The 26967-nt window shown below is 36.6% G+C and overlaps 1 protein-coding gene across 1 annotated transcript; it reads right to left on the reverse strand.

The window, feature by feature from the left end:
• Positions 1-2816: 2816 nt before the first annotated feature.
• On the reverse strand, positions 2817-26647 carry SLC5A7 (solute carrier family 5 member 7). The gene is made up of 8 exons (XM_043603033.1): positions 26339-26647; positions 21922-22035; positions 21021-21176; positions 16843-16991; positions 13073-13216; positions 9530-9683; positions 5550-5767; positions 2817-4048 (listed from the first exon to the last, which is right to left on the reverse strand). Exons 1-8 carry the CDS (start codon positions 26514-26516, stop codon positions 3422-3424), a joined length of 1740 nt encoding a protein of 579 aa, XP_043458968.1. The 5' UTR covers positions 26517-26647; the 3' UTR covers positions 2817-3421.
• Between the last annotated feature and the right edge of the window lie 320 nt (positions 26648-26967).

A 26967-nucleotide genomic window follows, 5' to 3' on the forward strand; every position in this document is an offset into this window, starting at 1 on the left:
AGAAAATATGTGTGAAAAAAACACATTAAAATCATCCAAGAAACATGTTACAATTATTGTATAAGTATGAAAATAAAATATATGCTTTATTCTAATGCTTTATCCACAGGTATTGCCTCCAGAGGTTAATATATAGCCAGTGTCTAAAATGTTCCTGTCGTTTTATTTTCATGGAGGATGGATTTTTGAAAATTAAGTCCACTGAGCAAAGCTGGAAGTATACAAAGCCTCCAGCACTGCCCATGATGTCAACACAGAGCGAGGGATGAGCATAAGGTATTGTCTTCTGCATGTCACAACTTTGTTTCTTCCTTGGAAATGGAGAAATATGCATGCAAATGAGCCTAAGTAAACATCCTGTGATTGCTGTTTCATTCTTTTTGATCGTCAACATTTTTTTGTCCTTTTAAAAAATCATCTTGTTAATATTTAGCACATTTGTAAGTGTATTTTATACTAAATTAGATTTTTATAAATCTAGTTTGAGAGTAGGTATGAAATAATGTGTCAAATAAAAATAGGACATTGTCAGGGTGCCTGGGTGGCTCAGTCAGTTAAGCTTGATCTCATGGTTCGTTAGTTCTAGCCCCTAGTCGGGCTCTGTGCTGACAGCTCAGAGCCTGGAGCCTGCTTCAGATTCTGTGTCTCTCTCTGCCCCTTCCCCACTCACACTCTGTGTCTCTGCCTCTTTCTCTCAAAAATAAGTAAACACTAAAAAATGTTTAAAAAAGAACATTTTTTATTGGCTTATATCATTTTAAGTTGCCTAGTTTTTAATGTTTTAGATGAGTTAAACTTTTTTCCCTTTTTATCTTTCTACTATTACAAAATAAATGGAGTGGAAGAAATTTTCACTGTTAATATTTATTCTTTTTCACTGGATTTAAATATGGTTATTGCACATATTGAGCATATTTGGACAACTGTTGCCCAACAAAATTATGAACTATAACATCTTCAAAGAGACTCTACATGCCCGCTTACTCTATTACAATATGGGTGATGTCTTCTATGGAAGCTGATCCATAAATAAGTTGTACAAAAACTTAGGGTGATGGAATGCATAAAAATAATTATTCAGGCAGTGTGCTGGAGAGCATGGTACATTGGAAAGACTAGATGCATCAGGAACTGTAGTCCCCAACAATTAATCACTTTTCCATGCCAAATGTTTCCATCATTGCACTTTGTCCTTAGTGAGATTCATGCCCAGTTCTCTCCATCCATGTCTGAGAACCTTGGGATTCCCACACTGCTTCCAAAAATGTGCTCCTTCCAAGTGCTCTATTGGGTAATAGGCATGGAGTAGATTCTGAGCAAATAGATGAGTAAAAAGAATTCTCTTTTTATTTAAGTATAGATGATGTTTTTATTTATGAGCGAGAGAGTGTGTGTGACCTGGGGAGGGGCAGAGGGAGATGGAGATAGAGATAGAGATAGAGACAGAGAGAGAGACAGAGAGACAGAGAGAGGGAGAATCTTAAGCAAGCAGGCTTCATGTCCAATGTGGATCTCCATGTAGGGCTTGATCTCACAACTGTGAGATCATGACTTGAGCTGAAATCAAGAATTGGACATTTAACCGACTGAGTGACCCAGATGCCCCAAAGTATAGATGATGTTCTATAAACATTCTGAATGTGACATCATATTCTCCATCAAGTTTTGATAAAGCATTAAAATATGGGATATTACAACAGGTAGAATTATCTAATTCATATTCTATGAATCATCTGTGAATTTATCTCATGTGTCATTTGATGCTTTTAGGCAATTAAAATTTTTTAAAAAAGGAATTGTAACTTCCTGAACACTTTCATACTTAACGTTGAACACTGAATTAACTTCATTTTGTCTATGAATTGCAAAACAGAAACATTTTTGGACAAAATGTTTTAGTTTAAATAAGTCATGGTGCCTTTCTTTATTTGATCAAATGCTCAGATAATTTTTTAGCTCATCAATTCACTCTACTTTTGTAGACATAGCCCTGGTTATTTCTATAATGTGGCTACGGGAAAGCATTTAAAATTCTAAAATGGTACAAACCATTAAATAAATAAATAAATAAATAAATATAAATATAAATATATACATATACATGTGTGTGCATATATATATATATGCATATATATATATATATATATACACACACACACATACATATTTTTTAACTCCAGAAAAGGAGCAAAATAATATTTAATGACCAACCTCATGAAAGTTATGTGGACACCAAATGTTAAAATTGATGGCTTTTTCCCTTTAGGACTTATTTTTATTTTCTTCTTTCATCTGCATCTTAAAATTCACTGTCTACTTTTTGTAGTGATGATTTGTCTAGTACTTAAGACTGGCTTTTGCAAAAAGTGCCAGAGTCACTCTCTTAACATTAAATCATCTTCACTAATGAATATCCAAAATTGAGAGGGTTTTATTTTTCTAGTTTTATCAGGAGGTGCCATTTGTCTCTCATTAATCTTAATTGGCGCTATACTGTTATCTCACCTTAGATAAGGCTCAATGTCACTTCCAATACCAATTTAGATAGTAATATGGGACACTACTCCTTTTATCATGAAGCAAAACTTTATAAACTTCAGATGAAGACAAAAACCTGTTCTTGTCACTTTCTGCTTAATGGCCTTCTTGATTTATTGCTTTAAGGTTGTCTAATAATCATGCCTTCCATACTCTAGGTATGCTTCTCAATACACATGGTAGCTGTTGGGCACACTTGGAGGAGCCAGTGCTCCTCTACAAAGATGGATTCTGCTTTTCCTATTACCTTGTGCATAAAGAAATTCCACGACACAGTATTTTGCATATGTGTTTGCTTTCCCTGTGCTCAGAATAATGTGTGTCACTACAAAGAGAAACAGATTGCATATTCAGCAAATGTTCTAGTTCAGAAGATGCAAGAATAGGTTAACCATCAGGACACCAGGACAATCACCCATTAATTTCTTGCACCATTCATTTGAGTGATGGCAAGTTACTCTCTGAACTTCATCATGAAAATAAACCAGACCCACTAGTGCATTAGCAGACAAGGTCTAGAGCAAGTCTACTGAATTTCCTTGGCTGTTTCATACCTACTTCTTTTTTCTGAATAAAGATAAATACTCTAACCCTCTGTTCTTTGAGTGGGGCTTAATTCACTTTTGAATATTTAACAAAAATATCTAGAGTCAGAATCAAACGAGGATGAGAAATACCGATGAGAAAGCAATCTGTTGCTTTCATACATGATTCCTTCTAACTTGGCTTGCATTTGTGCAACTGCACTTTTACATGGATTTTTATCCACCTGAATGCTGTTTATTTTTTAAGTATATTTTTTATATGCTGCAACCCATCTTTCCTGGACTAGCCTGCTATAACACTCTGTTTGTGAAAGCAGTATTTTATGTGGATGGGGTCATTAGGAGTTATCTTCAGTCCCAGACCCTTCTGGACTTGAATCAATGTTGAGGAAGGCCTCCTTATTGGTAAAAGTTGAGCTGAGAGTTATGCTCTGTCGGGGCTTCACAGGTGCAAGTTCATCTAATTTAATATTTTCATTTTTGACCAGAATTGTCTTATCCATGTTTTCTTCACTGTGCCTTGCAACAACAGCATCAAACACATCTAATTTGGGTGGCAAGGTTCCACTCTCAAATAGATATTTGGCTAGATAGGAGATGCAAATGTTGGATAAGAATGAGGTAACCATGGAAAGGGTTTTAAATGGGAATCTCTGATTATATATGCCATTCTTATCAGGGTAATAACCAGGATAAAAGATCAAGGGCTGCAGGTACAGATATGGCTCCCCGCCAGTTATTCTCAAGAAAAGGCCAGACACATAACCTGCCACAGCCCCATACGTGTTGGTTCCCTTGACGAAGAGCACACAGAGCAGTTGCGGGAAGATGATGATGTAAACGAGGTCTGAGCTGAGGTACCAGAGCCCGTACACAGTCTTTGTCAGCAAGGCCATGGCTGTGGCAGAAGCTCCAAACACAAACACTGTGATTCGCATAACCCAGATGATTTCCTTGTCTGATGCCTGCAAGAAAATGCCACAGTGACAGCTTTTCACACAGTGCACTGGCTCATTTAAGTTAAGAATGAAATGCATTTCTGTGCTTTAAAGCAGGTCTAAACAATTCCCCTGGTTCAAATAGCTCATTGCAGGCAAAACCAACCTAAACGACAGTATAGGAAGCAAGCAATCCAGGTGGCTTCCCTAGCGGGCCTTTGGGAGAGGTTTCTTTGTGTCTTGTGCAGGAAGCACAGGTCAGCTGCACTTTTCTCTGAATATGCAGGGGAAGAGGTGAGAGGAGCTTATGAGCTGTCACAGGGGAATAATAATGCAAGAGATGGGGCGCCTGGGTGGCTCAGTTGGTTAAGCGACTGACTTCGACTCAGGTCATGACCTCATGGTTCATGAATTCAAGCCCCACATCGGGCTCTGTGTTGACAGCTCAAAGCCTGGAGCCCGTTACAGATTCTGTGTCTCCCTCTCTGCCCCTCCCCCGCTCATGCTCTGTCTCTCTCTCAAAAAGAAATAAACAGGGGCGCCTGGGTGGCGCAGTCGGTTAAGCGTCCGACTTCAGCCAGGTCACGATCTCGCGGTCCGTGAGTTCGAGCCCCGCGTCGGGCTCTGGGCTGATGGCTCAGAGCCTGGAGCCTGTTTCCAATTCTGTGTCTCCCTCTCTCTCTGCCCCTCCCCCATTCATGCTCTGTCTCTCTCTGTCCCAAAAATAAATAAACGTTAAAAAAAAATTTTTTTTAATAAAAAAAAGAAATAAACATTAAAAAATTTAAAAAAAATAATGAAGAGAGGATTTCATGTACTTTTCATATTAAGGAATATTTCTTATGTGGCCAGGAGGATGCATGGCCCACCCTTCTTTCCTCTCTTCTAGGAGTCCTACCATCTTTAAGGCCAGCCACCTTAAAAACATGTGGGGCCATTTTGTTAACTATGACCTAGAAAACTAGGGAAAAACAAAGAACAAAGCCTTAGTGAAGGAAGAAGGTGGGCAGGAACTCCTGGCTGCTCAGTGACACAACAGCCCTGTTCTGCACCCACTTGATTCATTAAGGACAATCACACTGAGAGGCTATTTTCTCATGAACATGGACTTGGGAGTTCAAGTGAAGGGTGGGGCAGATGCTACACAAATGACCACAAAATAACGTACTCACCATGCTCTGCTTCAAGTTTCTTATAGTACATGATTAAACTCAAAGTTTTTCTAAGATGTTTTGGGTTTCATTACTTTCATTAGAAAGACAAGAAATGTGAATTGTAGCAATATGACTGTACCTCTTGAAAAATGCTTACATTGGTTTGTTCCCTTACATACTAACATGAATAGTAAGATGCATTAAAAATATTCATATACAGCATAAATAAAATTCAGCATTATTTAATCTTGTGTGCTTAATAAGAGTAGGGTCAGATTTTAATACAGGATATTAGTAAATATATAATATTACAGATAAAATAAATGCAATGATGACAAAAGCAATAATGCTACACTGGAAAAGACTGTTCTTACATTTTGTCTGAATGAAAGCTGGTAGATGTTCCGGGCAAACATGGAACTTGCTGACAAGATAGAAGAATCTGCTGATGACATAACAGCAGCAGAAACTGCACCGAGACCAAAGAAAGAGATGTACACAGGGCAGAGGTACTTCAGAACAATTGGTAAAATCATGTCTGCTTCATCGTTGTCCTTGGGATCTAGAGGCTTATATGTAGTCTGGTTCCAGTCTGTTGAATAGAAATGACAAATATAATAATAACTAAAGAACCACATGCTCTTTATCCATTTGGGGGTCATCTTATTCTCTGGGACCTTTTGAAATAAATTCAGAATGTATGAATTAGTCTGATCAGAGAAGTGTAATTAGTATAATTAGGTACGTTGGTCTAAGTAGGTAGGAAATCCATGTACTGGTCAAGTGAAATGATCTTATATTCAACTCTGTCTTCTAATGGGTTTTGGTTACACTTAGCCCTATTCACAAGACCTGTTATCTATCTATCTATCTATCATCTATCATCTATCTATCACCAGCTATCTATCATCTATTCATTTATCTACTACCTGCCTATTATCTATTTCTTTTCTGCAGTTGTGACATCAAATTGTACAGAAACATAGAAAAAATGTTATAAAACAAAAGCATAGATTATTTCTTCAGCCAGTTGGAGGTATGAGGGGACAAGTACTGTTTCAGTCCGAAGTCTTTAGTCATAGAAGCATTAATGGATAGACAATAGCGAGGTTATTCTCATCCATCCTTTTCCTGTATATAAACTTGGTTTTGGAGCTCCCTCAGCATTGTTTTTCTCCCAACTAAATCCCTTCTTGCATTGAATTCCACTTACTTGAAATAGGAGGCATGATAGATAAAGCAAAGTCCTTGTTTTATTGAGTAGAAAGTGCAGGTATGAGGCTGACATTTTCAGGAGGTTTTTGAACTCCATGTAATGGAACTCAAAACATAAAAGGCAAAAGGACTCCTGAGGAAGCAGGAGGGCATGCGCATCAGAGGTGTACAGGCAATGTTTTGCAGCACATCTCTGGCTAAGTCTGTGGGCCAGGCTATTAAAAGCAATGAATCAGTTTGATAGTTGTGAGGATAAGGAAAAAAATGGGTAGAGGATGGCAAGTGCCTGATCTTGTTAAAGCAAGAAATAAAAGGAAGAATCACCATTGGATTAATCCAGTGTTTTGCAAACCTGAATGAACATTGGGATCTCTCATGCGTGCCTTTAAAATGCAGAGTCCTACATCCCTATCCTGAAATATTCTGATTGCATATGTCTGAATGATGATAATATTCAGCCAAATCTGGGAATTCACCAAATTATAGTTAATTTGATAGATTGACCTTTGGAGTAAAATTTAATTACAGAATACTATCAATTTATGTGATCTTCACAAAATAACACTGTGAAGCTGACTTAGAAAAACTACATACATGGGGCACCTGGGTGGCTCAGTCGGTTAAGCATCAGACTTCGGCTCAGGTCATGATCTCACAGTTCATGAGTTCAAGCAAGCCCTGCATCAGGTTATCTGTTGTCAGCACAGAGCCTGCTTCAGATCCTCTGTCCCCCTCTCTCTCTGCCCCCCCCTCTGAAAAATAAATAAACATTAAAAAAAGAAAAAAGAAGAAAAACTACATACATAAATTATACAACTGTACATTTTCATACAGAGAAGAATGTATGTAAATGTTTGAAACATTTTTTAAAAAGCTAAAGTAGGCAACATTAGGTTTCTTGAAATATATAAAAGGTTTTTTGAAAAAATAAAATACGTAAATGTGCTTTTAAGTTTTAAAATTTGAAACTTGGAAATTATTCCTGATATTGATACTATAAAGAAAATAAAACACTGTATTTTTTTATTTCAGAAAATTTAAGTTTTTTACCATAATTGAAGGAATTGCATGATCAATTAAACACGGTCAGCATTATTTTCCAAAATTTTCCATTATTTATGCATGTATCTATGAATTAAAGTTTATTTAGAGAGAGAAAGAGAGAGTGTGCATGCATGAACTGGGGAGGGGCAGAGAGAGAGGAGAGAGAATCCCAAGCAGGCTCTGTGCTGTCAGAGCAGAGCCCAATGCAGGGCTTGATTTCATGAACCATTAATTTTTCATACAACTGAGTGTTTTGAATTATACAAACCTATCAATTAGCAGTCTAAGACTCACCAACATTAATACTATGCTTCTCCAACAGGATCTCAGGTGAACCACTAGTAAAATATGCTATAAGATCATTTAAATTTTATGATATGTTTGCCTGCTGAACTCTAGGATTCATAGAAGGAATTACATCTTTAAATTTATTTTTTAACAAAGTTAATTCTGCATTGTGCTTATATGCTTTTGCATATTATTTACAGAATGGCTATGAAGGCTTCATTGTAAGGGTTACAAAAAACATCCTGTTGTGCACCACACAAGATGGAGAAAATAGTGGTGAAAAACAAACAAAAAAAGTTTATCTTTGAATATATAGTTCTTTACTGTTTGTACCATTATGTGCTGAAGAATAAAATGGAATCTTTAAATGTACATTACTATAGCTCCTTTTTTATTTGCTGAACTTCTTTGATGGCATAAGTACAGGACTGAATAAGAGTGGTTTCCCTTGGATCCTACTATTTTTTTATTCCCCCATTTTCCACTACAGTTCAAGCCCATGCTTTGTTGAAGCCAATTTTACAGCATTCCTTGAGATATTATGGTACCAGAAACAACAACCAAGAATATGAACCTATTCCAAAAAAATAGCTGACATTGTGTTTTTCAGTGTGTTGCCCTACAATACACACACATACACACACACACACACACATACATGCACATATGCATGAGTGCTCCTGATGGCCGGATCTGTTTTCTGATTGTGACATAAATGCTTTCATTCAAAGGCATATAATCACCTTTGTCAGTCATCTTGTTAAGTGTTTGTTTATGTCATGGATGAACAATTGGAATGAAGAGTGTACATTATGAATCATGACTACTTCTTGTAAAAGTTAAATAATCTAATAAACAGCTGTACTAATTGAAAATAAAAGTAGCCATATGAGTATTATCCTGTATCAACTTTACAAACACAGCAGAGTAAAAGGTAAGCTTCTTTAATCTGTTTTAATGACCTTTACCTACAGGACCCCTTTGAATTTGGATTATTGTGTTGTATTTTCATGAAATACCCTTGGAAGCTGCATAGCATAGATATATATGCATCAAGAGTAATTAACAAGTTCAGTAAAATTAAGGGTGAGATTTTAAAAATGTTCTAGATAGAGGCTACTGGGAGATAAGCATTTCATAATGCTTTTTTTTTTATACTGATTTTGAGTAAATTCTCTAAGTTACTTAGTGCCTTGAGTTTATCTTTATCTTGAAAACTTACTTATTGATTTCTCCAAGAAAGAAAACTTGTAATTAGCAAACTATAAAAAATGTAAATCAGGAATCTCAAGTTCAAAGTGGTCTGTAGGTGTCAGGTAAATTTCTAAGCCAGTGGCTCTCAACTTGGGCTGCATTTTGAGCCACCAAGCAGCTTTAGAAACCACTGCTCTCAGGATCCATCTTAGATTATTAAAATAAAATCCCTGTGGGGTAGGATAGAAATGGGTATTTTTTTCAAGAGTCCCTTCCCCTCCCCAGATGATGTCTATGTGCACCTTGGTTGAGAAACATTGCTAACAGGATTACATAGACACAATTGATAAGTATACCAGCAAGGGGGGCGGGGAGGAAGGGCATGCTCACAAATGTTTTATTGGTGGGGAGAGCAATCAAACGCTTTTTGGAGGCATGGAGCTAAAATACAATTGTTTGAGTGCTATAACAAATGTCTGTATATGAATATGATGAGAAACAATCAACTATGTGTGGATAAGAGGGAAAATGGGGGAGAGAGGCCAGCTGGGTGGTAATTGGTCACTTCAGTGAAGCCTCAGTGGGTCTATTAGTGAAGTTACAAGAGATATACCTGTTGATGCTCCAATGGCCCCAATGAGTATGGCTGGTAAAGCCATCACCAGGCACCCAAAAGCTGCCAGGAATGACAACACTTGAGCATAGGTGGCTGAGGATGAAGAGAGGACCCTCTGAAAGTAGGCTTGCCATGGGATTCCACCCAGCATCTGCATGGGAACAGCAGGGACTCAGAATAAATTAGAGGCAAATAACATCTATTAGGTATTTTTTAAATAAGAAGTTGTACAGTTACATGCACAGTAGTCATTTGTATGGCTCTCATACATGCCAAACATCTCAACTGCAATCATCACATTTTCAACTGCAAAGAATTTCTTCAAGTTTTTTCCTTCATAATTATATCACACAATCTTTTCTATTCTTTGGTTTCCCTACTTTAAACTGCATTACAACTACCCAGAAGCCCAGAAGCCTTAGCTTTGTTTTCATCTGGAGGTTCTTTTTGTTAAAGTTTATTTATATATTTTGAGACAGAGAGAGAGAGAGAGAGAGAGAGAGAACAAGCATGGGGGAGGGGCAGAGAGAGGGAGAATCCAAAGCAGGTTCCATGCTGTCAGCCCTGAACCTGAAGTGCGACTTGATCTCATGAACCATGAGATCATGACTTGAGCTGACACCAAGAGTAGGTCACTCAATGACTGAGCCACCCAGGTGCCTGGGGGATGTACTTAAAATTCTTACTGAGGATACACAATCATAAACATTTTGGATACAGTGAACTATAATGTAATTTGTTGCCTGCTATAAAGAAGTATATACAGCTGCATGGCAATCAGGAACACCTGCAGAAATGACAGGGAGTCAGTTCTGAAGCACTGAGAAGGTGTCACTAGGTGGAGATGGAGAGAGAAGACAGAAACACCTGGCAAAGAATCTAATGTGAAAACAGAAGAAGAAACAAACAAACAAAAACAATGAAACAGCTATGAGACCACCATGTCTTTGGCTTAATTAAAGGTCAGCGTGTGTGGGAGACAGGAGGCAGGGGAATACCTTCCCCTTGATTACTGCCATGGTCCTCTGACTCTCATACAGTCACTGCTCATGAGTGAACTGGTGAATGAGTTCCCCATATCACAATGTATTGAAGTTGTTTCTTTAATTGCCTCTGGAATGTATTGTTTATCATTGTCACACCTGTGCCAATGAGAGTGCTTGTTACATATTGATTCCAGAACAATCTCCTCCTTATAAAAGCTATACATGTTCAAAAGTTAAAAAAAAAAGTAAAATAATGAATTCTAAAATACATAATCCATGTCTCAAGTCTATATTTTTCCAAAACTTTTCCTTTGGTTTGCAACCTGTAAGTCAATACAGATCTTCTCTGACTTACAGTGGGATTACATCCTAATAAATCCGTCATATGTTGAAAATATCTGAAGTCAAAATCAAAAATGCATTTAATACATCTAATCTACTGAACATCATAGCTCACCCTAGCCTACCTTAAAGGTGCTCTGAACACTGACATTAGCCTATAGTTGGACAAGTCATCTAACACAAAGCCTACTTCATAATAAAGCATTGAATATTTTATATAATTTATTGATTACTAGACTGAAAGTGGAAAACAACACGGTGTATGGGTGCAGAATGTTTGTCAGTGTATGTTGTTTACTCTTCGTGGCTGGCTGGGAGCTGTGGCTGGTTGCCGCTGCCCAGCATCACAAGAGACAGGATAGTACCGCATACTGCCAGCCCAGGAAAAGATCAAAATTCAAAGTATGGTTTCTACTGAATTCTATTGCTTTTGCACTACCATAAAGTTGAGAACTTGTTAAGTCAAACCGTGATAAGTCAGGAATGTATGTATATCACTAACATTTTCTATGCCAATGAACATTCATCAACAATTTAGATGCTTATATGAATCTCTACACCATAATTTACATGCCAATCTCTCTGGATATTTAAGTCACCAGAGCTTTGTAAGTGAGGTGAAATCTGACTGCCACAGACAAACAGAAGCTCTGATGGTGAGGTGGAAGATGGGTCTGGAGAAGTGAGATTTGGTTGGGCTGCTGCAGGGAGACCGTGAAGGGCCATTACAATGGGCCAGGTGAGGAATGTTGTCAGTGAGCAGGTTCAGGGTGATACCTTAAAGGTATCCAGAGCAGGAGTCCATAAATCATAAATTTATGACAAGTGGAAGTTCAGAGAGACAACTGGAAGGCTGGAGACCACTCGTGAAACATTTGGAGGCTTCCTTCTGTAGTTCATCTATTCATTCATTATCTATTGTTCCACTTTCACTTGTGTTGCATTTTGAAGAATGAACATAACTTAGTCATATAATTTTTTGAGGTGGAAGAAACCTTAGCAGTCATTGGATATATAGCCTTATCTTCAAGATCTGTAAATCTGAGAACTAAAGCGTCGTGTAGGAGAAATAAGTTTTGGGTCTTGATTCTCTATTTTAATCCTTCACTCAGACAATGGTGTGATTATGAACAAACTGCCTATCTTCTCTGTCATAATCTTCTCCTATGTAACCATAAATATATCTGCTATGCAGATATAAGTTCATACACACATAATATTTAACCCCATTATCCATTGAATTCATAATTATAATCCAATCTAGAAAAATGTTGGCCAATACATTTACAGTCTTTGGGAAAGAAGATCTCCTCAGCACCACTAGAAACAACTTGTTTTCTTGTTTTCCTGTCTTCTTACCAGGAAATTCCTTATTGGGACAGACAAATCTGCCTTCAGGGCTGAAATTTACCGAAGTGACATAATGACAAAGTGAAATTACAAACTATTGTATACCCTCTAAAAAGGAAAAAAAAATAATTTCCCTTTAATTTTGATATAAATGTTAATCTATTTCTTACTTTGAAATCAAAATAAGTGTTTTATTTTTGTAAGTAACCATTCCAAGTAGCAAGATCACAATATCTGGCACTTTCTTTTGGTTTTCCCATCTTTCCTCAACCTGTGATCTGCCTTTATTTCTTATGTGCCCCACCTTCACCCCAAAGTCCTGCCAAGTTCCCAAGCTATCTCTGACTTCCCAAGACTTCTTTCTTGGTATCTTTCCTGAGGGACACCTCTTTTTCCAATTTCTGTCTGCACTAAAGGTCTTATGGCACGACTAACTTACTTACTCAGTAATTAGAGACTGAATGGATTACTTATTTTCAGAAGAAGTGGGTTGTAATGCCTAGACCAAAAATACAAATTAAAGCTTTTAGAAGGCTTGGCTTCAGATTGGGGAGGTACCTGGGGGAAGGGCATGGTGTTCTTCACTTATAGCACAGCAGAAATGGGTACACACCATATATTACCCCATTGACATTGTCCTGTGAAGGCTTCACTGTCCCGTGAAGGCTTCACTCTCTCTCCACTTTGACACTAATCAGCTACCACAGTCAGTAAGTGGCTCCAGCCTTCCAACAGGAAGTAGTCAGTGCAGAAACATACATGAGCCAGTAGGTGACATATACATATAAGTCTTAAAATCTTAAAAATATGTTCGATTTTAGGAAAAATGAGACTGCATGCCTCAGGTAAGGGCATTACTTACCAACAACAGAAAACTATCAAGCCAAGTGTAGATTTCAAATGATTCAATGGTCCCCAGCCAAGGCTTTTGGTATTTGGTGTGCAGAGCAGTGTACCCAATGTCAGCAACTGCAGAATGTGACAGGGCGAAGGGGACGCTGATCCACTACAACCAAAGAGGGACATGAGACTGTTAAACTACAATTTTTTTACCTGTTTAACATATGCAAGGTTTCGCCACATATTTTGTTTCCTCACAGACCACATAGCTCGGTTGTTCCTCTTGTTCAGACAGAGGAGAACTTGGAATTAAGTTCTCTGCGGGATGCCATGAAATACTTATTTACAAAAGTTAGACTAACATATTATCTATACCTGTGCTTAATTACACCATATCATATCAAATATAAGAGCAGTCAACAAACCTTTGGGAAGAGAATGTTAAGTTTGAGAACATTGAGTATATTGATATATAAACACTTACTGTTTTCTTTGAATTAGATAAAGATGTCCAATTTTTTTTTTATTTTTTTCAACGTTTATTTATTTTTGGGACAGAGAGAGACAGAGCATGAGCAGGGGAGGGGCAGAGAGAGAGGGAGACACAGAATCGGAAACAGGCTCCAGGCTCCGAGCCATCAGCCCAGAGCCCGACGCGGGGCTCGAACTCACGGACTGCGAGATCGTGACCCGGCTGAAGTCGGATGCTTAACCGACTGCGCCACCCAGGCGCCCCTAGATGTCCAATTTTTAACATGACAAGGAAAGACCTGATTGAGAACTTGGTGGGTGACACAAACCTTCAGGCGTGAGTCCAGTGCTAATACAAAAAGAAGGAAGTGAATGGGGAGACCATGTATATGGAACAGGGCAAAGAGGAGAACACACAGGGTGTGCACACACATCTTTTGGGCTACAAGTGGCTCAGGGAAATAGGGCAGATAAACATAAATATATGGAGAGAAATTTGAATTGTAAGCTGAGGGTTGGTGTTTTGTTTTGCAGGCAACTACAAGCTAGTGGCATTTCTTCTAAGTTTTTTTTTAAGTTTTTATTTAAATTCCAGTTAGTTAACAGACAGTGTAATATTAGTTTCAGGTGTGCAATTAAATACTTACAACACCAGGTGTTAATCATGGCAAGTGCCCTCCATAATGCCCATCACCTATTTCATCCATTCCCCCACTGACCTCCCCTCTGGTAACCATCAGTTTGTTCTGTATAGTTAAGAGTCTGTTTCTTGGCTCACCTCTGTTTCCATATGCTTGTTTGTTTTATTTCATAAATTCCACATATGAGTGAAATAATATGGTATCTGTCTTTCTCCAACTGACTTATTTTGCTTAACATAATACTCCCTAGCTCCATCCATGTCATTGCAAATGGCAAGATTTCACTCCTTTTTTACGACTGAGTAATATTCCATTATGTATATGAGCTATATCTTCTTTATCCATTCATCAGTTTGTGGACATTTGGGCTCCTTCCATAATTTGGCTATTGTATATAATGCTTCTGTAAACATCAGGGTGCATTCATGCTTTTGAATTAGTATTTTTGTATTCTTTGAGTAAATACCTAGTAGTGTGATTGCTAGAATGCAGGGTAGTTCTATTTTTAACTTTTTCAGGAACCTCCATAATGTCTTCCAGAGTGGCTGCACCTGTTGCTTTCCCACCATCAGTGTAAGAAGATTCCCCTTTCTCCACATCCTTACCAACACCTGTTGTTTCTTCTGAGTTTTAAAAAGAGTTTAGTATATTTCTTCTGCGTTTTAGTTTCTAGATGTGAACAGTGAGCTTAGGAGAAGAATAAGTCAGAAAAAGCAGTAGGTACACTGATATGACTCAGGTAAAGGCGCGAAATAGAGTGATGATATTGGAAATAGAAAGACATTGGTACTAAAAAGGATTATGAAGAGAGATTCAACAGTCCTTACATTAGAGTGGGAAGAGAGTTCAGAGAGGGAAAATGAGCAGATGAACCTCATGTTTACAGTTGTGGAGCTCCAAGGATGGTGATAATATCAACAGAATTGGAGAATTTGAGAAAAGGAAATGGTAAGGTGTGAGTTGATACATTAATTATGCATCCATGTATAGCCATTTGAAGGTTGGAAAACAAACCATTCTTGGCCTTTTATTCAGTCAAATCAATAGACCCTTAACTTATAACCAAGACAACTTGATTCCTTATCAGTTTAGTTACATTTTGTAGCATAAAAGCACTCTAACATTTATACCCACATATATTTGCCCTACCATCTTTGTACTGGCATGCTTGATTTATGCACCTGTGCATTTTAAGTTCTGGTCTCATGAAAAGCAATGAGAAATTACATTTATTGTCAATAAATAGCTTCATCCCCTGAGGTTGTGTTTGTTAGAATACCAAGTGCATCATGAGAGCTGTCATTGCCAAACCAACCATGCCTCCAAGGTTCTGAACAGAGATTTATTTCTGGAAGTGTATGATGATGCTAAAGAGAATTGTGAATTTCAGCACTGCCCACTTGCTTTTGACAATTTAAAAATTAAAAAAGTAGGAGTCATTAAGCAAATTAAATATACTTGAATTCAATTAAAATATAAATGAATGAAATTCCATGAAATGCACATCAATTCTAGGGGAAAAAGAGGAAATATTATGATCATTGCTAGCATATGTTAATTTAAGGCTGAACTGTAACTTTAGTTGTAGTCAGTTCTTTTAAATTTTTTCCTCCATTATTAATGATGCTAGAAAAAAAACAAAAACAAAACAAAAACAAAAAATGAGTCTGAGATTCAACTTAATTTTTCTGTCTAGTGTGAACACTAGCATAGGGTGAAGAGCTTTTCATTATGAGAAAAATAAGGAAAAAAGAGGAGGCTCAAGGGTGCTTTAATCATCTGTGGAAAGTGAGTCATGATGTGCAGTCTCAATGTGCTCTGTCCGTGGCCTTTCTACGAGGGCACCACCCCTACAGGACACACAGCTGAGATAACATACACATGTCTGAACTCAATACAGTGCCCAGCACGGAGTGGTCACACCATTTTCTTTATACTACCTTAGAATTGTCTTAGGCATTGGATATTATATGGATAATAATACAGTCTTGACATTTTAAGATGTTGAGTTTGCAAAGGCTCAACATTGACTAAAATGTGCATGTAAAACACAAAAGCACTTTTAATATAATACCAACAATATTCACGTCTCCATAATTCAGTATTTTTTACTGAATAAACACACATAAATTACCTAATTTAATCTAGAACTTACAAACAATACATAATAAATCTTGTGCCCTTTCTTTGTTTTGAGACCCCAAATAGTGATGCTAAATATTGAAACCCACAGTTTTTCCAATGGGATAGTTTCTGTCTTATGAGGAGTCTTATGGAATTAAAACTATACAGGGGAAGGTTAAAAGACTAATGCAGGTAAGCACCAACATTGACATTTTAACTCTGAGTGAAGTGTTTTTTGCTTTCAAACTCAAGGGAGAGCATACATAAGTTTCCATCAAATGTGGGCATGAAGCAAAGCAAGTCCTAGACCTTGCTAAGAATTAAACTGAGGGCATATTTTCTGTCAAAATCCAACTAAATGACTACAGTTTTTCATCCAATTAATTAATTGAGAAATTTAAAGTCTCAAATCATACACAACTTACTATGTATTGCTCATGATGGAAAATAACGTTTCTATTCAATTTTGTTGAGTTAGTATAAAATACCACATTATCTTTTAGAAAGAAGAAGGAAAGGAAAGGAAGAAAGAAAGTCTGTGAATGGCCCCACTTACCAGGCCTATGAAGATGCAGAAAAGCTGAACTACATCCGTGTAGGCCACGGAGTACAGACCACCCACCAGCGTGTAGAGAGTGGCAATGAGCGCAGAAACAATGACAGAAGCTTGCACATCAACGTCAATGATCACGCTGATGGTGGCTCCTGAAGAAAGCAGACAAGAGAATGCTATGGTCAAGGTACTCAAATGGATTCCACTTTCTGTTCAAGGATACATTGAATGTTCAGTACCAGCAGGTAGTGCCTCTGTGTCATGTGAAATGTATTGGATGATAACAGCCAAAGTGAATTGTCATATCAAAATCTTAAAATCTATAATATATTCTTCCTTCCTGAAATTGGCACTTTGGTAACTTATATAGGTGGGAGCACCCAAAATTGATGATATGACCTCAGAATTCCATGAAATATATTAAATTTAATACCATTATAAGAACTTTCAAGGGCACCTGGGTGGCTCAGTTGGTTAACCATCCAACTTTTGGTTTCAGTTCAGGTCATGATCTCATGGTTGGTGAGTTCAAGCCCTGCGTGGGCTGGCAGTGTGGAGCCTGCTTGGGATTCTCTCTTTCTCTCTCTCTCTTTGCCCCTCCCCTGCTTGCACTATCTCTGTCTCTCTCAAAATAAATAGACTTAAAAAAAAAGAACTTACAATAATTTTACTAGCTATCCGAAACATACTTTAATTAAATATATGCAATGTATTTACTCATATTCACGAGATAAGCACAATCACCCACTTCCACATTTTACAATTAATGTTCGTTTTCCATTTTGCATTAACTCTGACCCCTGCTAGCTTTTCTTAGATGACAGATGGTGTAAAGTGCCAAGGTTTAAGACAACATTGTAGGAGAAAGTAATAAAACTGGTAAATTTAATCCAGTCCTACTGCTAGGACACAAACGTATTGAAGAACCCTAGATTTCAACATCATATTTTTAAGTAATTTTCCTTATCAGAATTTTAAACCTGCCTTAGAAATAAAATTTATGTTTTTCTTACTTTCTGACTGCTTATGTGTTTTTGATGTCTATATTTCCAATGAGAATTGAGGATAGGGACACTGGACCACTATGGTTCTTGGACTTCCAGTTCAGAATTCACCTGCTGCTTTACAAATCCTTTCTCCACCATTTTCAAAAGTTACATAGTTTATGTTTCATATTGTTAAACACAGCAATTATAGGAACCCCAACATAAGTGCAACACATCTGTGATTTTTTTGTATCATTAATTTCAACCTTATGTTCTGCTACCACTCCTCAAATGCATGCTGATAGCATATGCAAACCACCAGAGACGAAAATCCATTTTCTCAAGGAGCAGTGTAAACTATTTTGATCTAAGATAACAAAATAAAATATTTTTCAAGAATTTTTTTCTGAGTGATTTGGCTTTGGTAACAAAATTAAATTATTTTTATGAGTAAAAATTAATTAGTAAAAAGAAAAGTCTGGTATTGGAGAATGAAGATGAAGGAAGGTGGTCAATTTGGATCAGTGCAAAGGTGGTGACTTTGGATAGCGGACTGAGTTTTTGCTTCATGTTGAAACCTTAGTTGTGATCCTTTGCCAATCTTCTTTTGGTCTGGTTCTTGACTTTAATAACATTTCTAAGTCATATCTCAGGAATGAAAATTCCAATTATTACCTGCCTCTTTGGGCTGCTGTTTAACTTTCTACCCATTGTGACGTTTTTATTAATTCCATACCTCCAAAAGGTAGGGAAGGAGGCTGTATGCTACAGAAAAAAAGATCATTGGACTAGGATTTTAAAGACTTGGGTCCTGGTAAATACTGCCATTTGGTTGTAACTCAGTGGTTTTAAAGAAATCACCCATTTTTCTATCAGTATTAAGATTGGGGTTAATTTTTTCTCTAAAATATTTTCTAAATAATTCCATCATTTATAGTGACTAAAATTGAAGTTACATTTCCAGATCTGCTGTGAAATATTAGTTTAATCATGAAGCCATAAAAATAAACAAAAAATAAAGTTATAAAAATTCACCGAATTTGAGCTGTGAGAAGTATAAATACACATTTTTAAAAAAATGTATGTAAAGGATGTTGTCCATTTATGCCAAGAAGATAGTTTAAAATTCTCCTAAGTTTCAGCACATTCACAAGAAGGTGATAATGTTATATTTGTCTATTCTTAAGTGTTCCAACTTACTTCTAATAAACACTAATTTCGAATTATGTCCCACTATTATTTTTGAAGAAAATATGTGTTAATTTAGAAAGACACATTCTCTTTACAAAAGCATATATTCCAAACAATAGCAGCAATGTTTTTTATACATGTTTTTGATATGTGTGTGCATCTGTGTAGAGAGGGATATATAGATATCAACACATTTTACATATATAGTGACATAACACACAGATGTAGATACACACACATATACAATAATAACTAACTGAGCAAAGTTTAGAGTTTGGTTCAAGTTTATATTTCAAAAATACTTTAGAAATATTAGTTTATTATTTTAACTCTCCCTTCAGGGCTCTGTTACATAAATTGATCTGTATTCCATGAAAGTGAACATTTTGTATTCATTCTGTTAGCTACTGAGCCCACTCCTTTTTAAATATCTCAGCAGGCTGTTCTTAAAACCAACATTTTCTAGTATTAAAACCAATGACAAACTACCATTGCTTCTTGGCTAATGACAGCGAGGTGGGAAAGGAGATGTATTTTTACACATAATTTCATTAGGCTATAGGTGCAGTGGTAGTTGTGGAGAATTATTATATAGTACCTAGAAAGTGCAACATTTTCCACTGAGTTATTACAATATTTTATAGCTATCAAACTTTTTTCTTTTCTACATCAAATCATCCCTTCATTTTATAGTTGGAGACCAAGAAGATAAGATTATATGGGAGTTTAAAAAATAATGTCATGAAAGGAAGTATAAACTAATGTCTGACATTACAGAGGTCAGATCTGATGATAATACTGAAGCCAGAAGGTAAGTTTGTAGTATAGAATATACACTATAGAAGGAAATTCATCTTATCTTACTTTTGCTTTGACCACTTAGGGTCTAGCTATAGACATAGGCCTTTTATCTTCATTTGTAAGAAGAGATGGAGAGAAACATACATGGATGCCTGGATATCAAACACGGACACAGCTCACTGAGGAAGGTTATGGAACTTCCAAGTCTATTAATCTTCAAGAAGGAACTCAGCACTCAGTGAAATTTCCCCTTGATGAAAAGGCAAATTATTGAGCCTGACCTATCTTCCACCATCTTGTTTTCTAAACCTTGCAAGTGGGCTGAGAACTGATGGGCCAAGGATAAGTTGTTCTTAGCATTAATTGGTCTTGGTAGTAAGTTAGACCCTAAGAAGTCTCCATTCATTTTCTAGATCCCTAAACATATATACAACCCAGTACTTTAGGATGTACTGGGATTACACTGAGAAAGGAAATAATGTTTTTCTTCTCCTCTTTTGAAGAAAGTATAGCCATAGATGATTCATTCATTCATTCATTCTTTCATTCATTTGTGAGAAGATTATAACTGTTAACAAGATACAAGTCCTATCTTCAAGAACTTTAGAACTCCCTTTGTGAGGTTGGATTTGGGCATGATATAGATAAACAGGCACATAATAATACAAAGTGACAAGTCCAATGAAAATAAAACTCTAGGTATCTAAGGAAGCCCATGGGAAAGGCATCTGGCAAGGTCAGGATGTCTGGCCCAAGGAAGTGACATCTATAAGAAGATTGAAGGACATTTCCTGGTTTTCTAGGCAGATGTGCAAAATTGTAGGGGGGGAAAAGGAGTCCAAAGCAGAGGGTACCTGGGCTTGCACAGTGTCAGAGGCAAGACAGGAGGTCTAGAGTTCTGGAAAAGTAAGGAGGAATGGGGGGGGGGGGGGGTGATGAAAGAAACAAGAGCCCAAGTCATAAAAAGCTTTATGGGTCCACTTAAAAGTTTAGAAAGGGACAGTAAAGGGACATGATCAGATTTGTGTTTTAGAAGGACGAGTCTGGCTACCATGTAGACTAGAGGAAGAGGGGTGAACCATAAGCAGGGAGATGGTTGCATTAATTCAGGTGAGGGAAGCTGCAGGTAGCCTGGCTTGTGGCTGAAGGGAGTAAATTTGTGTATGTGCTGATCATCAACCAGAGACAGGCAGAGGTCCTTACCTAAGGCAGAGAAAATGGCTGCAGCCCAAAACATTTCTCCCATTAGCGCAGGAATAAATAGGAGCCCACCCATGCGCTTTCCATAGATCTGCTGAAACGGGTCTAACATAGTCACATATCCTTTGGAACGCATAGGCTTTGCAAAGAACAAACCACCTAAAAGAAATTAAAGTGTTTATGAGAAAATAAAAAATTCATAATATAATAGTCTTTGCCAACATTTTATTATGTTATAATTTCTCAAGGGAAATACATTTTTTAGAACATTTATATGTGTGGAGGAACCAGACTAAAATACACTGTGAATAGAGAACCAAGACATACTTAGTAACAAAACATGACTTTCTTAATATGTTTTGTCATTGTATGCATCGAAAGGGCCATTGAATAGTATATCCGAGGCATGTAGATTTAAAAACATGGGCCAGCGTGGCATTCGTTAAAATGCCTTTGTATCACCCAGAATAACATTTAGACGCTGATTAAGCACAAAATCCAATAAAAGTATTTTAAGGGCAAAAAATATTAGAAACTCTGTTATATAATATTCTTGACCTTTTCTTAGTTTTATTTACAAAAAGAAATTCAGGTACAATTCAAGTTGATTCATTGTTAATGATATCTCTACACTATTTTTGAAAGAAAAAAAATCATACATTAGGAAATTGACTATTCTCTTGCCATCAGATCAAGGGACTAAAAACATATTCCATAATCAAGAGATCAAATAATCTAAGCATTAGTGTTACTGATTTCTGGTAACACCTACTTGAGAGAATTCTGGTAACATTTTTTTTCCACAATAGTTATTTACAGTTTGACTTGTTATTTCATTTGTTATTTGTACTCCTGTTCTTTATGCTTTACTGAGTGTGTCACTAAAGTTTAAATTTTCACTTACCTAAAATCAGACTAAGAGAATATCCAATTGGTGCCTGAGCCCAAGCTAGACCATAGTCCGGTACATACACTGCTTCAGCTGTCCCGTTGATGTAACCTCCTCCGACCCAGGTGGCTGAAATAGAATGAAGAGTGAGGGAAAGACGCTGCCAAACTCCTCATACCCCAGACCTGCTCACGTTGACACAGTGGCCTCCGGTGACTGCTGAGCACCTGAAATGTGGTTAGTCTGGATTGAAGTGTTCTGGGTGTAAAATATATACTGGATTTCAAAGACTTCATATGTGAAGGTGAATGTAAGGTGTCTCAATAATTGTTTTTGCATTAATTATATGGTGAAATGGAAACATTTTCAATGTATTGAGTTAAATACATTCTACTTTATTTTTTATTACGTTATTCTACATTATACTTATTCCTCTACTTTTTAATGTTCTTTAAAAAAGGTTTGTAGAAAATTTAACATTACCTCTGTGACTCACATTGTATTTCTATTGGACAGTGTTGCCTTGTGTTTGTTGAGGTCAAGTTTCTTAAGTTTTTTTCTGTTTTAATTGTATTGATCTTTTCACATGGATCACGATTATCTTCCTCAAGGAGGGGGCAGGGAGAGGCATTCGCAGTTGTAGATGTATGCACTTTTTAAAAATTTTATTTTTAATTAATAGGGGCACTTCTTAAACACTCTGGGTACATAGGATTTTGGCAGAGCTGTTCTGCATCCTAACATTTTACTTACTTTCTTAAATTATTAAAGGAGAGATGACACTTTTACTCCAAGGTGTCCTAAAGTGACTTTAAATTATGTTTTTCCTCCTTCTTTCCAAGTACCTAACATATGCTTAGGACCTGGGCTGATATTAGAATTTGAATGTTGACTGCACACCCACTTGCATTCTTCATTCTAATCTGGGTCTTTTAGTAAGATATTTGATATTTCACGGAGAATAATAAGAAATATGTCTTCTTCAGATGTTATTTAATAGAACTCCTGTACCATAACAGTTGAAGGAAGAGGTCAAGGATCCAAAGAAAACACATGTTGGGTAAACAAGTTTGGGCAAAGAAGGATCTATAAACTCTACCATTTTCTCTGAGAAGGCAGTATCATATATGCTTCTTCCTGAAAAGCTAAAGTTAATGGAACACTTAAATCCTTATAGTTTTTTTTAATGTTTATTTACTTTTGAGAGACAGCGAGAGAGAAAGAACTGGGGGGGGGGGGGGCAGAGAGATAGAGGGAGACATAGAATTTGAAGCAGGCTCCAGGCTCTGAGCTGTCAATACAGAACCTGACACAGGGCTCAAACTCGTGAACCACGAGATCACGACCTGAACCGAAGTTGGTCACTGAACTGAGCCATCCAGGTGCCCCAAAGCTTTATAGTTTATTTCCTTTTAAGAATATTGTCAAAATATCTAAAAGAATCCCTTGTAGAATGTGTGTAAAATTATGAGGAACATGGGCTGGCTTATCAGATAGGAGTCTGAATTCTAGGCTATATCATCCAACTGGGAAAAAAATTTGACTCTGAAAAATTCTCTGAAATCTCACAATAAGAATGTAAGTAAACATGTATTTGAAACTATCAAAGACAAGTGTTTCTACTGTGTTCATTCCAAAATTTATCTGGCGTTTAATCCAGATACCAAGCAAAGAAGGGAATGTTTTAAGGTTAGTATTTTTTTTAAAGGTTAACATGAAAAGATCTCCCTAGAAAAAAAATCTTAAGCACATTTAAATGGAAATACAAAAACCCTAAATTAGGACAAATATGCATATATCAGCCCCTCTCATCTGCTTGCTAGCTTTTACATGGCTGTGAATAAATAACAAAAGCTATTATTTGTTTTTCTCATTTTAAGCCCTTCTGTAAATTTAAACAGGGTTTCCCCCTCCACTGGGTGTCTAACTAGGACTTGAAGAAATTATTTTCACAGTCATAGAATCAGACTTGATCCTCGTTCTAGGAGAATCTGGAAACTAGGAAACTGGAACCCCTAAGAACACACTAGCAATGTTTCATTGCATAAAGGAAATGGTCTTATGAGCACAAAGCTTTTAAGTGATCATTTTTCATTGTGTAGATGTCCTCTCCCTTATCCAAAAACAAAATTGGTGTCTGAATGATTGTAAACATATAGAAGTGAAGACTTGATTACTTATCCTGGTTAAAGTCCATCCATTTTTATCATTCTAGTCCCTTCTATGCCAGAATTTGCTCTGCATGTTTGTATATTTCATGTCAGATTTATCAGTGAGAACAATAACTCTTTTAAACTATATGCATTTTTATTTTTTAATCTTTATTCTTTAACAAATATATATGATCAATGAATCTGACAAGATGTAGATAATATGGTTCAGATTTTAAATGAGTTATGATATTGACCAAGGTTCTTTTCAGTTCTTAAAGACTGAAAAAAAAAATCTTTAAAAATTGAGATAGACTATGAAACTTCATATGAAATAATCATGATTCAAATTCTTCTATACACTTTAAAAAACTGTTAGGTTGAAATAATCATTCTAGATCATAAAAACAAATTCTGCAATATTATCTTTATGAACACAATAGATCTAATATTAAACTAGAGTCATAGAACACTATAATAATTTTCAATGAATAAAAACTTTGATGTACAGCAACTCATTTATTCTTTTCAACAATTTTTTGAGTGAAATCAGTTTCTATAGTTTTATTTCGCTTTTCTTCTCATTTTCTTGGTATAGGAGAAACCTGAAGGGAATATAATCACAATGTTTTGCTTCACTTCAGATGCCAGTATCACATCTGGATCTTTAGGGTAAAAAAGAAGTGTTGTTGCTATAATGAAAAATGAAAATTAAGATGTAAAGTTGTGCATGGTGTTCATCAGGATAATAAGGAAACAACATCTGAAAATCTATACCAACATTTCAGTAAACATACGCAAGTTGTAGGGTTATGGATGATTCTTAATCTTTATGTTTTCCTACTTATCTGTGTATATTAGATATCACAGAAAATATTTTGCACAATACAATTTGTCCTATATATGTGAGTATATAGAAAAATTGAGACACGGGGGTAAGAAAGGACCTTTTTACAAATGTTGTGCCTTTATATTCTAGAAAGGAAGCAAAGCCAGCTAGAGGCCTGCACTTGGCGCATTGCGGAGGGGTCCCAGGGTGTGGCTGCCAAAAGACCAGGGTTTGGTGCTAATTCTAGTCCTTACTTCCAGAGACCTTTCACAGTGGTCAAATATAAACAGCCTCATAATGATCATAAGAAACTATATACAGTTGAAGAAGAATTAAAGGAACATAAAATGAGCATGTCTGAAAAATAAAACCTATAGTCCATAAACTATTCTAGAACATTGTAGGTTTCAGATGGCCAGCAGGGATGCAGTCTTCACAGACTGTTCTGTTAAACTATTTCATATACAGATGAATCATATTTAAATAGCACATCAGGAAGGAAACTGGGCATCATTTGGATATGATTTCTCATGGGATATTTTCCAATGGGCCCTCAGAGTTCTGGTTAGTCTGGATTATGTTGCTAATGTTTAAAAACCTAGTAAGAATCAGAAGTGAAATGTTATTGTTAGTGAATATATATCAAATAATATTAAAGATATAATTTTAAATTGTTGTTTTTCAGAAATATTTTCAACAACAAATAAGAATATAAAAGAGAAACAAGTTACCACTTAAACAGAACCACCTTTGGGAACAGGAGGAAACATATCAGCCTCTCTGAGCCCAAAGGGTTTTGAGTAGGAAAGGGCTGCAGATGCAGGCTAAGGCATTTCAGTTGGGACACGCCCTAGCTTTCCCCCTTTTATATCAAGCCTCCTGGAAATCTTTTTTTTTTTTCCCCAGTGCTGTGGATTCTTAACATGTGATTATCTTCCTCTGAGGAAATTGGTTTATTAAATGGGAGGATAAGGTTTCAAAACAGGGCATCTCTCAATATGGAATTGTGTTGCCCCTAATTGATTTGCCCCTAATTGATAGTTGAAAACTATCATGAGTTAATGTTCATTGACATTCATCATTTAAGACAACAAAAATTCACAACTTTGTACCTGTATTAATGAACATGATGAGACACTGACTTTATCACATAGCTTGTTAAGACTAAGACACTTTTCTCCTTTGTTTTTATTCTGTTCCCACCCACTGAACTGTCCGGATCCTCCAGATTTGTTTCACTGATATCGTGTCCAGCGATTTTTATAAAATCATTTTGTTCAAGTTCCACTGAGTTGACACCCACTTATTTTTGTTTCAAAAAAGTAAAATTATTTTTAGGATATGTAAGTAATGAACTTAAAGAATCCCCAAAGGACAAAGGCTAATGTTTGCTTTGTCACTCTGAGAAGCCAAGGAGGGGTGGGCAGCATGGAGCAGAGGCATCAGAACCTACCTGTCATGGTAAATCCACCCACCAGCAGACCAATGTCTCGGCCACCAACTATGATGGCCTCGCTGCGCTCTTCTGAGCTGCCACTGTTTTTGGTTCTCCAGGCAGCCCATATTCCAACCAGCAATATTAGAAGGTAGAACACGATGATAGCAATCAGTCCTTCCACATGGAAAGCCATTTTTATCTAGGGGTCCAGATTCTTCCACAGTGAGCTACTTCATTAAGATTTCTGAAGAAAATACAGTAATGCATTATAAACCAGCCAAGCATGCATAAGCAGCTGGGAATAAACCAGCTGGTTCATGAGAGATCCTGTGCCACTTACAGAAAAAGCACATTGAAATCGCATATGACACTATCAGTTGCCAACACATGTCCACTATTTTATTCTAATTAGTATTTAACAGTTTAACATTGTTTTGAGCCTCCAAGGGGGGAAAAAATAGAAATGGCTGTTTACCAAATGTAATCATGGTCACTTTTTGTGCTTAATAAATTCTTTTAATTTAAAATTAACCTTGTCTTGTATCATAACTGAGTCTCAGTTAAGATCATTTACAAAGAGGATGCATCTGGCTTTTGGAACTAACTTACCATTCCATCTAGAATTATTGCAAGACTACCCTGAG

This window comes from Prionailurus bengalensis, chromosome A3, assembly GCF_016509475.1.
Source record: "Prionailurus bengalensis isolate Pbe53 chromosome A3, Fcat_Pben_1.1_paternal_pri, whole genome shotgun sequence".
In the NCBI taxonomy this organism is placed as follows: domain Eukaryota; kingdom Metazoa; phylum Chordata; class Mammalia; order Carnivora; family Felidae; genus Prionailurus; species Prionailurus bengalensis.

Excerpts from the sequence above, each read along its gene's own strand:
- SLC5A7 (XM_043603033.1), bottom strand. The coding sequence starts at position 26,516 with ATGGCTTTCCATGTGGAAGGACTGATTGCTATCATCGTGTTCTACCTT. Across the intron at positions 9,684-13,072 it reads TTGATAGTTTTCTGTTGTTG|ATGCTGGGTGGAATCCCATG; the intron begins GTAAGTAATGCC and ends GTTCCCATGCAG. Across the intron at positions 5,768-9,529 it reads GGCCATTGGAGCATCAACAG|ACTGGAACCAGACTACATAT; the intron begins GTATATCTCTTG and ends TCTATTCAACAG.